Source organism: Ictidomys tridecemlineatus, chromosome 1, assembly GCF_052094955.1.
Source record: "Ictidomys tridecemlineatus isolate mIctTri1 chromosome 1, mIctTri1.hap1, whole genome shotgun sequence".
Lineage (NCBI taxonomy): Eukaryota > Metazoa > Chordata > Mammalia > Rodentia > Sciuridae > Ictidomys > Ictidomys tridecemlineatus.
The window spans coordinates 245,591,802-245,607,331 of NC_135477.1; the positions used below are offsets into that span (position 1 = coordinate 245,591,802).

General features: G+C 46.2%; 1 protein-coding gene across 6 annotated transcripts in view; it reads left to right on the top strand.

Moving 5' to 3' along the window:
• Positions 1 to 15,530, top strand: part of Egflam (EGF like, fibronectin type III and laminin G domains) — a 175,011-nt gene that overhangs the window by 145,674 nt on the left and 13,807 nt on the right. For 2 of the 6 annotated variants that reach the window (XM_021726568.3, XM_078017756.1), the window contains 5 exons: positions 4,105 to 4,221; positions 6,515 to 6,695; positions 12,123 to 12,146; positions 12,465 to 12,554; positions 14,384 to 14,462. In XM_021726568.3, the coding sequence (XP_021582243.2) occupies positions 4,105 to 4,221; positions 6,515 to 6,695; positions 12,123 to 12,146; positions 12,465 to 12,554; positions 14,384 to 14,462 (491 nt within the window). The remainder of the gene's footprint in view (positions 1 to 4,104; positions 4,222 to 6,514; positions 6,696 to 12,122; positions 12,147 to 12,464; positions 12,555 to 14,383; positions 14,463 to 15,530) is intronic. The other 4 variants (XM_078017762.1, XM_078017767.1, XM_078017765.1 and 1 more) reach the window with 2 other exon arrangements.

The window sequence follows — 15,530 nt, forward strand, 5'->3', positions numbered from 1 at the left end:
CTTCATAGGTTTGCTGTATGGACACGTGAATTAACACTTAATAAGATGAGCACTTAAAAAAATTGCCTTCTCTCCCCTTTACCCCCATGACTACCCTGTCCTTACGGGCAGAATCAATGGAGTAGATCGGAACACAGTCTGTGAGGTAGAGTCGGTGGTACAGGAAAGATTAATCTTATAAAAACAGACTGTCAAACCATAATGTTGGCATTCAAATTCTAACTTTGTTACTTACGGACGGCATAAGGTCATGTTGGTTACTTGACCTCCTAGGTTATTTGTCTCATCTCACTATCATATTCACACAGTGACCATAATGACAGTGATAGTGACGACTTCATAGAGTGGGTCTGAGAAATGCAAGAATTATCAATACAAAGTACAGCAGCACCTGGGCAGCACTATGTAGCTTTACTTATTATTAATTATGATGATGATTATTACGTATTAACATGCTATTAAGGAACTCAAGGGCAGAATATTTACTGGAGTTTGTGACTTTCCTCCATGATTTCATTTCTAGGTCATGTCCAGGGAGGAAAAAACATGATAGAGGCAAAAAAGGAAAATTTGCTTAAATCACTAGAATTCTTCACACACAAAAATTAGAGCCCCCGAAAAACAGAGAGAACAGTTGGTTTCTCAACGGACTCCATTCTGGGCAAAGTGAGATTGAAGGAGGCACTGACAAATTTTGGTATCCTGACAAGCAAATGTTTTGATAGAAAAAGAAGGACAAAGACCTTTGTTGGGAAAAGTGGTATTTGGCAGAAAAGACAAAGATAGATATGTATGTCCAGAAGCCAGCCTTAGAGACTTCTGCAGCACTAGGGGTCCTGAACCAAGAACCCCCTTGAGATGAGAAGAATCCCAAACTGGGTCTGCTTGAAGAGGTAGGCACCACTGACACCTAGGAAAAGAGGAGGGAAGACGGATGAAGGAAATAGAATTTTGAAAGGAGAATTGAAGTCACTTCTGGTGCCATCCAGAACATTCCAGCAGTATAGACCCGGCTGACTATTGGCTTGAACATATAAATTTTAAATAAAGGGAGGGAGGAAGGAAGGATTGTATCAAGTCCTGACAGTCATCTGTGAAACAGGAATGAAAGCTCAGGATGGAAGTTTTGGAAACAGTAGGGTCATAACCTCTGATTGTAAATAAGGAGCTCTTTAGCTCATGGTATTTGCTTTTAGGATCCCAGAGACAACCCAAATGATAACATCAAAAGCACCCCACTTCAGGGTTGATGTTATCACCACACGAGTGAATGAGAATTAAACCCATACCCCAGAGTCCACTCTCCCTCTTGGCTTTTTTGAACTGCCTGTGGGTGCACAGAGCGGATTGGAGCCTGTGCCCACCTGGAGCAATGTAAACACGCGGGGAGGTATGCCTACGGCGTGTGCACTTGAGGAAAGTTCCCCCGAAGCTTCTCAGCCAGGCATGGAAAGCCCAGTGGCTGACCTTCGTCACCCACAAGGCCCTCTGCTCCAGCTGCAGGCAGTGGAGGGCTCCCAAAGCCCACAGGGGTGGTGAGGGTGTGTGGCCGCCACCATGCAGCAGTCATGTCCAGGCAGGGAGCACCTGACTCTGCAGGCCTCCCTCTGGTGGGTCTGTTGGCTTCTCTCCTGGTCCCGTAGGTGTGGCAGCTGTAGCCCGGCCTCAACAGGAGGGTGACTGGGGAGGACGGCTGAGTGGATGTTTTAATCATCTTTTTCACCACTGTGACTTAAAGACCCGACCAACACAACTGTAGAGGAGGCAAAGTTCTATTTAAGGCCTCATGGTTTCATAGGTCTCAATCCACAGAGAGCCAGCTCCATTCCCCGGGGCTTGAGGTAAGGCAGGACATCCATGAAGGAGAGTATGGTGGAGGGAAGCAGCTCACACGATGATCGGGAAGCAGAAAGAGAGAGAGAGAGAGAGAGAAAGAGAGAGAGAGAGAGAGATCTCCACTTGCCAGATACAAATATATACCCCAAAGCCGCACCCCAATTCCGGCCTCCTCCAGCCACACCCTACCACTTCAGTTACCACTCAGCTAATCCCAATCAGGGGGATTCATTCCCTGATTGGGTTAAGACTCTTACAATTCAATCATTTCTCCTCCGAACCTCCTTGTGTGGTCTCACACATGAGCTTTAGGGGGATACCCCACATCCAATCCATAACAGCTTCCAAAAGGAATGGATTCTTAGTCCCAGAGGCCCGTCTCCATGCAGTGGACACAATGGGAATTCCATCTTTCCAGAACATCCTGCAGCTCTGAAACCTGGTGGCTCCTGCAACCTTGCTCCTTTTTCCTTACTCTTATTTTAACTCTGGGATAAGAGCAAAAACAAGGGATAAAAACACCCGGGTTTGTGGCAACAGTTGCTGCCTGGTTCTGTATTGTGTTGGGCCACAAGACTTCCTGAAAACGCTTTGGCTTCTTTGATGACCTTCCAGTTAAATAAGGACCCATGAAGTTGTCTCAAGGTTATGGATCAAAGGAAATTCAGTCTATTAATTTAATCAAGATTTCCCTGGGCTACCTGAGTGGACCTCGAACCCTCCCAGAAAGAAATGAGCAACCTCCTCTATGATCTCTGTCTCCTCATCTCCACCCCTGGCATGACCCCAAATCCATTTTCCTCCCTCTGACCAGTAACCTTCCTAAAACATACCTCTCCCCCTCCCCAACCCCACCTCTCTTCTCTTTAAAACTCATTGCCTTTTGGGTGAAGTGTAAACCCCTAACATGGCCCCTGAGGCTCTGCATGATCTGACTTGTCCTTTCCTTATGTACTTCTATACCCTCCAAGTCCTGACTCCTTCCAGTTCTCTTACCTGATCATCCTGCCTATTCCTTATGTCTAGGGTTAGGTAAGAGCCATCCCTACCCCTCAGGTGCACCCACAGGAACCTAGACATTCTTTACCTGTGCTGAACCCATCTGCCCATGGGCTTGTCAGTCTTCCAACGAGTATAACCCCTGCAGCACAGGTATCGTGTCTTTCTTATTTGCTCTTGTTTGTCCAGCACTTAACATAATACCTGGGACCTAGTAGGTACCTAATAACATTCATTAAATAAATGATGGAATCATACTACTATTTGTATTTTTTTTACCATAAACCAAGGGAAATAATAACGTATGTTACCTAATAACTTGTTTGTCCCCAGGATTCTCAGATCTTTGTTTATTGCTGTGTGTTATAACAGTTCAACAGTTTGCTCATGGCTCCTGTTGGAATGAGCTCCGACATTAACTGTTATGTACAGCTTGTAACCTAGCCCAGCAAGAAACAAGGGAAACCTTTGGGGGATTGATATGGGAAGTTCCCTGAGAATTGAGAAAACAAAGAATCTCTGTGGCCTTTGCATTTGGTCTTGAGGAACAACCATCTGTCCTGTGCCCAGCCTCTCTTTCTCTTGTTGATGAGGGCTTCTGAGTTACCCTTACTGAGTTACCCAACAGCCTCGTTCTGGAATGCTGATGTGCATCCAACTCTGGGAAAAGTGCTAACTAAACAGTATCTCAGCCTCCAGGATGTGCTGGACAGGGCTGTCGTCAGTCACAGGTAACCCCAAAACACATCAACAGCTTAGGACAAGGGTCAGTTCTTGCTCATGTCACCAATCACAGTAATCCACTTTAGCTTTCATCTGAGACCCTGGCTGGAGGAACAGGGAGGGAGAAGAGTGTGGTGAACCAGCCTCTGACTCCAAAGACTCTCCCCAGGGATTCATTTCTCTTCTGCTCATGTTTATTGCTAAAGCAAGCAACAAGGCCCAACCTGAGCTGGGCTATTTGGAGGCGATCTTCCAACAGGGAGGTATTGCTGGAGGAGCACAGAATATGCTCACCGTGGAACACCTAGGAGGTAGGTGATATGATTCCTGTTTTGGTGACACTGAGTACCAGAGATGTTAAGAAATCTTCCATCATCCAAGTCCATGTTCAGGAACAATGGGAAAGTCAAGCACAGATGGTTATGACGGGTCTCGAGGCCATCTCCACCATTTGGATCCCCAACCAGGGAACCAAAGGCACATGTGCTGATGTCGGCCAGCTATTCTAAAGTTCTGTTGTGATTTGTCACTCTGATCTCTTGGCAGGGAGGCTTCACGCAGATTAAGTGCAACACGGACATTTTTATTGGTGGAGTCCCCAATTATGATGATGTGAAGAAGAACTCAGGCGTCCTCAAACCATTCAGTGGGAGTATCCAGAAGGTACAGACTCTGCTTTCTCACTTTGACTCTACACAATAAAGAAGTTTTGCGGTTTTAAACTTTTAAAGGTTTTTTTTAAAAAAATGTTTGCAGCATAGTTTCCAAACCCACTTTCTTGTAACACTTGTTCCCAATTCTGTGTCCAGCAGACATTTCATGAATGCCACTCAGGGAAGATAAATTTTTGTAGGAAATCTACCAAAATGTTATGGGACTACTAGGGGAGGCAGCTGGCATCAGGTCACCACAAATATTTCTACAATAGGGAGGGAGGTGAGGGGAAGGGACAGCAGCTCTTGGCTCAGGCTTCTCTGATCATTACTTTGCAATTTGCTCAGCCAACTCTTCAGCCAAACCAAGAATCTCTCTGGCCTTTGCCTCACCCACCCCTACATTGGAGCAGTTGTTGCTCATCAGTCACTTAACCAAGCTCTGAAGAGCATGAAGAGAGTCCTTTCCTAGAAGGTTCACTTAAAAAAAAAATAAAGTAGAATAGAATAAGCTGGTCAAAGATATTGACGGCACTCATTTCTGTCTCCTACCCCTTTTCTTGGGGCTGTTATGATCCCTCCAGTTGTGAGGGCATGCTCTGTCTGCAGTAGACACGCAGGTTGGCTCACCAGCCCAGGCCTGCAGGACCACCACACGCTGAGGAAAGGATCTGAGCAGAGCATCTCCTCTTTGGGGGTGTCAGCTCCATCCTCCTTTCCTTTAGCAATCAAGGTGCTGGGTGGGCCATTGCTGGACCTGAGATGAAGTATGAGAGAGGCTAAAATGAAAGAGGGACAGTGAAAGAAGGTTCCATCATGTTTGCACATCCCGGCACTGAAGTGCCCCTTGGGCCTGGGTCCTTCTCATCCCAAACCTCAGTATTGAACCTAGGAAAGGGGCCCGTGACAACATTTGCTGGCTCTGATGTGCTTCCCTTTGTTGCTGAACCATGATGTCAGTGACACCTCAGCTCAGGTCCTCATCGCCCCCTATGTGGGATTGGCCCTGCTTAATCATGCTTGATATTGCCACTTAGGACACCGGCTGAGATGATAGGAAGCGTTGTCCTCTCTGTCCGCCCTTCCCAGGCTTGACTCTGCTTCACACGACACACACAACTGTTCCCTCCTCACTTTCTAGAAAGGCTGCCCTTCCCTCCTTCTGATGGAGTCATTGGCTGTGCCGTATCCAGCAGGGCACAGTGCCAGTTCTGGCTTGTCTTGAGGACACACTGCTCAGTTCCATAGGCCTTCAACCTTGCAGCAGGCAGAGGGGAGATTGTTTCTAGCTCTTCCCTAGCTGCTTATCCCACTCGGCACTGGGGAGAAGTTCTCTCTTTCAGTGCTCTCCAGGGGTGAAGCAAGCCTCAGACACATGGACCCTTGGCCAGAAGTGCCATTGCTCACCTCTTGTAACTTCCCCAGACAGTGAGGGCTCTCTGTCTCTGAGATCTGCAAAGCTAGCAACAACTCAAAGTAAATACACATCCTGGGTCAGGGGCGGAAGAAGTTGGGTCTACTTATTTGTTGCTATGGAAACTGTCCATCAATTTGGTTACAGCCACATTGCAGGGAAGAAGGTGTGGAGGAACTCTGTAAATACACACCCAGCAGTGATTAGTGTGGCCTGAGCTTTGCTTTGAGTTTGTGAGGGGTGGGAAAGGGGATGCAGAGAACAAGGGAGGGGAGGACCACGGGAGTGGATGGGGCCATCAGGGAGGCCCCGTTGATGGCGTTTTAGGGGACACAGTACAGGATGTTAACAAAAGCAGGTGGAAGTACACCAGGAAGTTTTCTGGGTTCCACCAGCAGCAGTGGTTCCCCTGGATTCCTGCCTCCTGCACCTCAGTTTGATCTTCTCCTTACTCCACTTTGTAGCAGCATCTCTTAGCCATAGCTGCTACTTCCACAGTTATTCTTGGAAACTTTTAAAAGACACTAGCGACTGGTTCCCTCCTTCAGAGACTGGTTCAGCTGATCTGGGTGGGTCTGGGCAGTGGAAGTGCTTTAAAGCCTCCAGGAGATGTTACTTGCAGCCTGGCTGAGGACCTGGACTTTGCGTTCTCAGGTGGTATTCTAGGATCAGAGGCACACTTTCCTTTGTAGATCTTGCCAGTACTAAACAGATCTCCTTCAGCTCCTGCATCACTTATAAGTCTCTTAAAGCAGTAACTGGGCTCTTTTGACTTTTTTTCCTAAACTTCCCTATGTTTAGCTTGGGTTTTCATTGCCACGGGAAACTCTGGAAGACCATAAAGATATTTTCCCAATTTCTGACTTTCTTTACGTTTCTCTCCCTCAAGATCATCCTGAATGACCGAACCATCCATGTGAAGCATGACTTCACGTCTGGTGTGAATGTGGAGAATGCAGCCCACCCCTGCGTGGGGGCCCCCTGTGCCCATGGGGGCAGCTGCCGGCCCAGGAAGGATGGCTATGAGTGCGACTGCCCCTTGGGCTTTGAGGGCCTGCACTGCCAGAAAGGTACACCCAGGGTCTCGGGCACAGCTCCCTGGAGGGAGTGGAGGCCACGGACAGAATGTTGGGAATCACCATTCTTAAAAGAAGTTGGTACAATCATAGTGGTTTTTTTGATCAGTGGCTGCAATAAGTTATCAACGGACAATCATATATAAACTACTACAATTATGTGATAAGAATTAAATGCTGAAGTACTTCTGTAACAGTAGGCATATAACTTCCCTAGCCACCTCTCTTGGTCCTTCTTTGAGAATCCCCTCATGGTCTCACAGTCAATATAACAGGGGTTTCAGGACTCATGCATCTGACCCAATCCCAGAACCTATGCATTATGGTCTGGTAAATATTTTAACTAAATATTTTGACTCCTATCGGTGAGTGCTGTGAAGAGAAATCTTGCCCAAATACAGAAAAGGGAAGGGTGAATGCCACATTAGTTGCTAAGTATGCATGTCCTCTGTAGAGTGCTGTTTTCCATGCTACCAAACCACTCTGTGCCTCAGTTTTCTGAATTGTAATATGGGAATGGTCATAGCAATAGTATTTACTGAGTATCATTGTGTACACTAAATGCATTTAGACTATTTGAAAGAGTGCTTGCTAAGTTCTCAACCTGCACCAGCAATTATTATTATCACTGTAGGTAAGAAGCAGAAAATCTTTCAGCAGGTGCCGTGAGCTATTCTGTTTTTCATCTTGCCCTTGTCTGATAGCTAGGCAGAGTCACAGGCCATGAGTTCCTGCTTAAGGGAAGCAGAGGCCATGGTCCTGTGTATAGAATAGTCCTGCCCACATATGTCCATCAGGTTGGGCTGTGTGGACCCTCTTGTTCTAAATGTCTACATGGCCTCACCTGCCCAGAAAATAGTTTAAAAACAAAAAGCAAAGAGATCTGAAAGAAAGAAGGCTGTGGCCTCTAAAGGAATGTGTTCTTTCTCCCTTTCCTATTTGTTTCCAGGCTCCCTGTTTTGATCAAAACTAGTGCTTAGAGGTAAACTTTAAGTTACAGGTAGAAGCTTTGGTATATGGTAGGGTAGGAGAAGTTGTCTTGCAGCCGTCTTGGAAAAGTATGAAAGATAACAGGCCTATTAGAAGACTTAGTGATATGGCTTGTATTTAAATGAGTTCTGAAATCTGCAGAGTAAATCATACAATATATCCCTTGATAAAGAAGAGGAAATGATCCACTTGTGAATTATCCCAATTGCAATTCTAACAAGCAAATTGTTGCTGAGCTAATAGGTTACACTTATGGAGATTTAGTTCCAGAGTGGCCTATTCATTCAGAAAACTGGGTTTTGATTTCACACTTCAGTGTTTAAATTCCCTTACTCTCCAATCTTACTATAGGCATTCCAAGCTTGTTTCTAATACTGATAGTTAAAATATAAATCCTAGATGTAAATGAAAACCTAGCTTTGGGAATTAAGAGACCATTTGTGATCTTGTTAGTGCTTGTTTTCTGCTGTAGAACGTTGGCCATAACAGATACAAAGTGCTCACCCTGGACCTGGGTTCAAGTCCAATAACAAACAGATCTCACCACAGCAATGGGATGGATCTCAATGAGGACCTGGGCTCCTGGCAAAATTTGAGGGAGTGAACAGAGGCAGAGGACACTGAAGGGCATCCAGACCTCTTTTCCTGCAGAGTAGCTAGAACCAAGATTAAAATCCAAACAAACCCATCTGCCATGCATTTTGTATCAATATTTCCTTCAGCTATGAAATCAAGATACTGTATCTGGCAAATACTAGGAAGGCTCATATAGATGGAGGTATGGCCAGAATCCCATAATTTCCTCCCTGGTTATAATGACTTGGGAGGATTAAAGGGGCTCTGGGCCAGCCTTCCCAGGCCCCAGCAGGCACACAGCTATGGGCAGTTATCCTGCAGGCTGCTGAAATACTGGCATCTCTTCCCTTGTAAGGATTGGGAAGAAAGGGAAGAGAGATCCCTAGAAATAGAAGAGAACATAGTAAGGGCTGGGATCTAGCTCAGTTGGTAGAGTGCTTGTCTTGCATGCACAAGACCCTGGGTTCAATCCCCAGCACCACCAAAACAAACAAACAAACAACAAAAAAACTACATCTTATAGAGAATTAGGTATTTGAAGTTACACTCAAATATGTGAATGAAATAAAATTCTCATCAACACTGACACTGATAGAATTTCAACTTTGTTAAGAAAAGAAGAAGAGAACACGCTGAAAGTGTGTTCATAGTTTGAAAGACCAAGGTCAGTTAGAAGCCATCTTTATTTGTTAGAATTCTGTCCTGTTCAGCAAAATGATCCTCATACATTTAATAGCTGAGGGAGGTTTTCTGCCTGGAAATCAAATTGTGCTTTAAAAGCAACAGTCTATTCCTAGTATTCTCCTTGGAAGTTAAACCAGTTTTTTTTTAAAAAAAAAAAAAAAAAAAAAACATGGAGCAAAAAGTTGTAGCAGCTCCCAGTGCCAGGCCTCACCCAGTCCCTGTTGGAGGTTTCTCCAAGAGGAAGGTGCTCCTTTCTACTCAGCGAGGCTGGTCCTCTCTGGACTCGTCAGAACTGTCGTGGGAGATCCGACACTTGTTCTCACGTCTGGGCAGCACAGGAGGATGGGACCAAACAAACTCAAACAAATTCCAGAGTCCATGCAGCCCACAGACTCCATGATGATTTAGAGACCCCACTTTGTTCCTGATATATTGGGGCAGAACAAAGAAGTGGGCATCAGCTCCTGCCCAGCTCCTGAGAAGTTCCTCAGAAGTCTCTGTTAGTTTCTCTCCAGCATCAGCAACTACACAAAATCCAACCTTTCCCAACTCTGGAACTCACCAGGAGAGAAGGAGTCAAACTCCTGGCCTTAGAGTCAGGCACCAATAGAACCCTAGGCTTGACTTGGGAGCCCTCCCCACTTTCCGTTTGGGGTAAGCTCACTTGTAGGCATCATCTCCCACCTCGAACTTCAGCTCCCTGCCCCTACCCCAATCCCCTGGACCTCCTTCTCATCTCACAGAAGAGTGTCAGCAAGGCTTCCCCCCCCCACCAAACTCTACTCCCATCCTTGAAGCCTTCTTTTCTCCTTTCTCATCTCATCAAAAATTATACCCCTTGGCTCCCAGTCCCTCCGAGATCTTCTAAGTAAATTACTAATAACTTGAAACAGATTTTCACAAAGTACACGGAAAAGGAAATTAAGTTCTGAGGAATTAGTGACGGTTTTGTGCATCCACATATCTGCTCACACCCACACCCTCTCACACACATATTTTCACATGCATAAAATGGGAGCAGGGGTCTGTGGTTAAATTAGTTTGGGTAATCTGGATAGAAAATCAAAGAGCTCTGTCTTCTGCAGTACTTCTCAGAGCCTCTGCTCTGTCCAGAAGGGGGATACAGGACATAGCTATTCTTCCTGGGTTTTTCCCTGCCCCAAAGCATCCAGGTCACCTGGAAAGAACTTCTGAGCCCCCATACTTCCTTTCTTCCTTTTATTACTGAGAACAGCTTCAACTCAGATGGTGCAGTATCCTGCCGGCCACTAGATGGTGGTGTTTCTCTGTAGCAGGTGGGCTGCTCAGCCCTCTATAGCTGCAAGAGCAGAGGTGAAGCCTTGGCTTCAGGCATACATTCCTCAGGAACGTGCAGTCCTCAAAGTCTGATCCTGCCTGATGATGCTGCTGTATCATTCATGCAGCGTTTAGGACAGTTTATGCTACACTTACTAGTTTCACATCATGTTTCTGAGGCTGATTTTGAGCTCTTTTATTGGTCCCAGTGTATAAGAATTTATTTTCTTCATACAGTGTTTCATTAAACAATGGAAGATTTTGTGTGTTGAGACTAGATGCTGATCTTTAGTTAGCTGAAGGGCTAATAGTATAGGGGAAAAGTTTGTCTTTTTGTTTACTTTGTGGCTACAGAATCCACTTAATACAAGGACTGTCCCTTATCCAAACTGGCAGGGACTCAAAGTGTTTCCAATTTTGGATTTTTTTTTTCAGATTTTAGAATATTTGCATATATATGAAAAGATACCTTGGGATGGAACCCAAGTCTAAGTGTGAAATTCATTTATGTTTCACATGCACCTTATATTCAGAGGCTGAAGGCAATTTTATGCAGTATTATTAGTGCCCTTGCATTTTGATTCTGGCCCATCAGGTGATCTCAAATGTGGAATTTTCCGCTTGTGGTGTCATGTCAGACTTCAAAGCTTTGCAGCACTTTAGAACAGATTTTTGGATTAGAGTTGCTCAACCTAATAAGGAATTCTATCCAAGAAGGGAGTGTGCTGCCCTATGGATTAGCAAGCTGCCCATCCTGAAAGTGTGAATCAGGTTGGCTGTGTGTCCACCAGGAATGTTGCCGAGGGTCATCCTGGATGTGGGGAAGCTAGACCAGGATACCAGCAGTGGCCTTTCCTCCTAGGCCTGTGGGTGTATAACAGAGCCAGCTGTCCCTTCAACTCCATATAGTATATTGGGAATTCTAAGTTCCTTAAATGGGGAATTTACTTTGTTTGAGCTGTGGGAATTTTGGCTTGGAAGCCACTACTCAATGGCGTGGGTTTTTTTTTTGTGTGTGTCTAAATGGCACATGCTTAAAGGAATAAATGGCAGGGCATAACAGCAACACCTTTTGACTAATACATCAGTAAGATCATAGCCACAAAGAGAAGAATGCAAAAAAACAAAAAAAGTAAAGAGGTGAGATTAAAGTGTAATCATGTTTACAGTAATCTATATAAAAACCACAGGGGCCAGAAAGGGCCGGATGGTCACGTCTCGCTTTGACATTTTTGGATGGAATTACTGTTTCTCCATGCACACTGGTGAACCTGGTGGCACTTAATGCTGCATTCAATGGTGTCATTTCTGCAGGATGACTTTACCCGTTTTTAATCACAAAAACAAAAAACAACAACAACAACAAAAACAGGTCTCTGGAATCTTGCAAAGGGGAACGGGAGGGGGTTAGGGTAATGTTTTCCACTAGGGGAGAAAAAAGGCTGCAGACTGGCTCATCATGCCTTTGTCACACGCAGCCTAGAGCCAAATGGAGTAAAAGCCATCGGCAAGGAATAAGCTCTAGTAAGGAGCTATTTCTCTAGGTTTAGAAGAAAAGTAGATTGCTGGTTGAAGATAAGGGAGCCCCAGAAGTGTCAGACAGCTTACCATAAACTTCTTGGTGTGACGCCCCACACTCCCCATTTAAGCTGCAGTGGGGAAGTGGACATGCTGGTGCCAATCATGCCCAGGAGAGAATTTCCACAGTTTCTGCTGGGGCCTGCATTCACATTCCATTCTGGACCCTTGGGAGGACTTTGTGGGGGAAGGAGCAGAGCTGTTTTTCAGCCCACTGTGAGCAATGTGTAGTCGAGATTTTATATAATAAATGTGTGCGCTGATTCTCCCTGTTCTTTTCATGCTGGCACTGGGCAGAGTGTGGGAATTACTGCCTCAATAGTAAGTACAGTAAGTGCTGTGGGCCCCTGCCAGGTCAGGCTCTGGCCAGGCGGTGGCACAGTGTAGGCCAACCAACCACGTGTGGGGGGAACCTGGGTGCATGGTGTGGAGGGCGGGGGGCCGGGTCTTGGACACACCAACCAGGGTGGTGGGAATCTTCCCTGCAAGAGCGCAGACCCTGGGAACACACTTATCTCCCAGCTGGACCTCAGCAAGCGCCTGAGTTAGCAGGCAGCTGACCCGGCTCCCACAGACGGACCCCTCCTGAGGCCCTGTGCAGAACTGATGTGTGACAAGCATGTCCTGACCATTTCAAAGAATCCAGGGGAAGGACGACTGTTGGCCACAGGCCCACAGACACAGCCAACAACCGCAGGATGGACCCTGGCTGTATCTCTCGCCCTGGGGGTGAGCCAAACCCAGTGGGGGCTCCTTGGTTATGTTTAGTGTGAAGGACTCTCTGTCAGTCAGCCTGGGTGCTGTCTCCTCCCTTCTCAGTTCCCTGGGATGAGGGGCTGCTGACCCACCAAGAGCCCCCCGCCTCCTCCTCCAGCTGCGCACACTGGAGCCCCTTCCAGCCTCCCATCTTCTCCCCTCCTTGGTCCCTGGGCTCTCTCCCTCTTTCTCGGCTTCCCCTCCTTTCGTTGCCCAGAGGCTGCCTGTCCACCTGCGTCTCCTTTCTTTCTCTCCTCTTCCTCCTCTTTCCTGGCATTTTCTTTTCTCCTTTTCTTTTTCGGTGGCTTTCTCCTGTGTCCACGCTCCCCCCTCATTTTTCTGCTAAGTTCCTTCCCCCAAGAAATTGCTTGGGTAGTTACCCCACAGGTTCTCTTTTAAAATTTTATTTCTCTTTCTTTTCTTTTTGTGTTTTCTCTCCTCTTCCTTTCTTCCTTTTTCTTCTTTCCTTTTATTCTTTACTTTTTTCCCCTTTATGAAGAGGTCTTGGGAACATGTCATGGTAAGCTGCCAACACAGGAACTCACACCTGAAGGCCCAATGTCTGCAGGTTTCTCTTCTCCTGTTTTTTTTTTTCTCTCTTTCTCTCTCTCCCTCCCTCCTCCTTTCTTTCTCTTTCTCTCCCATCATTCCCATCTCCAAATAAGTCAAATGATCAGACCTTTCTCTCCTGGTGTGGAGTCCTCAGGGCAATGTCTACTTTGTGGGAAATGCTTTTGTTTTATGAAGCTGTAATTGTTTTTTAAGATGGTTAGTCTCTCATTTTGCACATTTTTTTTTCTTTTTCTTTTTCCGTTTTTATTTGTTCTACTTAGTTGTACAAGATAGCAGAATGCATTTCAATTCATGGTACACAAATGGAGTCCAAGTGCAAGCACATTTTTTTAATATGAGATTTATTGCACTTTAATTTCTTTAAAATATTGTTTCTGTGTCTTTCTAAAGAGGAAGAGAGATATTGCTGTTATCTCTCTTGCAGAAATCCCCTCACCTCATCCCAATCTGTGATAGCAACATGGCGGCTTGTCCTGCTCCTTTGGTGTGTGTAAAGGGAGATTCCAATCAGGAAAAAAGTGATGAGAAATTGGGAGGAAGGAAATTCATTTCTAAAAGATGGTAAAGGAAGGAGAGGCCAGGAGCCAGAATTAAGGGGAGCTAGCCGTTCATGGTGCATTAGTGGATGATCTTGGGCAAATCCCTGATGCTTTCCGTGTCTTGTTTCCTTCTTCTGTAAATGGGAATAACCAGCCTGACCTTCCCCGACATTCCCTGCTTCTTCGTGAGATCAAGTTGAAGACTGCAATATCACACTTGGAACGTGATAAAACTAAGAGTCAAAGTCTCACACTGCATTTCCCCCATCGACCTCTCAAGGTCATAGCTAAAGGGGTTTAGATAGATCACATTAAATAAATCCTTGTGGGCCTTGTTTAGGGATTGTTTTCTCGGCCTCGCTTGGCGATGATCTGGGGTTATCCCCAGTTGCTCCCCACATGGCCCAAGCCCTACTCTTTGGATTCCAAGAATCACTGGGAGCACTTCAAGTTTCAGCACATTGCAAGACCTTCTCAGTAGTGCTGAGGCCAGTGACAGGGACTGCCAGCCTTCAGGGAGAAGAAGATGGGGAGACGCCAACTCCGACTGGTCTGCCCTAAACATGCAAGTGTGTGTGCAGCCAGGAGGAAGTTGTTCAATGTGACATTTCAGGGTCTGTCTTTCTTGGTGAGAAAGTGAGAGGTCGAGAGAGAGGCATGCTACATAACTTGTTTTCTGTTCTGTCCCAGCCATCACCGAAGCCATCGAGATCCCGCAGTTTATTGGCCGCAGTTACCTGACATATGACAACCAAGATATCCTCAAGAGGTAACAGGCTTTGATAACATGAATTTCTCAATATCTTTCCCAAGATTTTTCCTTATCTATTATGTTAGAAGATAATTTCCAAAGAAGGCCGTGGTCTCGGGGCAAAAAGACAAATAAAATAAACATGGAAACTAGAACGAAACAAACTAAACTTGAGAACATCCGTCTTCCAAACAACACAGTTACACAATCCCAACCTTTTCTGGTCAAAGGGTCTAGAAAGAATAATGTGACCTCTCCCCTCTCCAACCCCCCCCCACCCAGGGTTTCCAGTGCTTTTGGTTTGAGAAGCAGAGCGTGGTGCTCATGAAGCCAGGCTCTGAGTGTGATTCCCTGGCGGGGCCCTGGGCTCTGTGCTGTTGTGTGGCCACATCGGAGGCTCTCTCTGTGCCCAGCTGCAGAAGGGGTCAGCTGCTCCCCCAACCACACACACAGCAAAGCCCAGTTCCCACTAGGTCAGCACCTGCTCTGCATCTCCATCCATAAAGGTCTGATGTCTTCTTCAGGTTCTGACTGGTTCCGTGGGGGCTTCTCTGCTCTCTTCATGTAGACGCAATGGCATGGCATGAGGAGGTGCCCCAGTCACTGCTGCAGCTTGTCATCTCTGGTGGCAGGAGCCCCGGCCCTGTACTGAAGTTACTGTAGCTCTCGGATGGCAACAGTCTGTGCTGTGGCAAGGGTCACAGGCTGCACCCAGCAAACCCTCCGTCCATCAAGCTTGTCTTTGGCACCTTCCGTTTCCTCCTTCTCTCTCTTTTCCCTCCACTGGTCCTTGGTCATGTGTAGCATGCCATCTGCCTTACCACCCCAGCTCCATCATTCTGGAATTTTCCTTTCTCCTCAGGTTGACTGCATCTTAGCAGACAAAGGCAAATCTTTAAGCTTTGCTCTTAGGGCAGAGCTTGGTGGCTTTTCAAGGAACAAAAGTAGTGAAGAGAAATTTTTCTGGGACATTGGCTGTCCTCAGGAACTACAGTGGACCCCAGACAGACATTGCTGCCTTTCTCTAATCCCAGCCTGTGTATATCTGTGTTGCCTTGCCACAGGGACTTAGGTCAAATGTCTTTC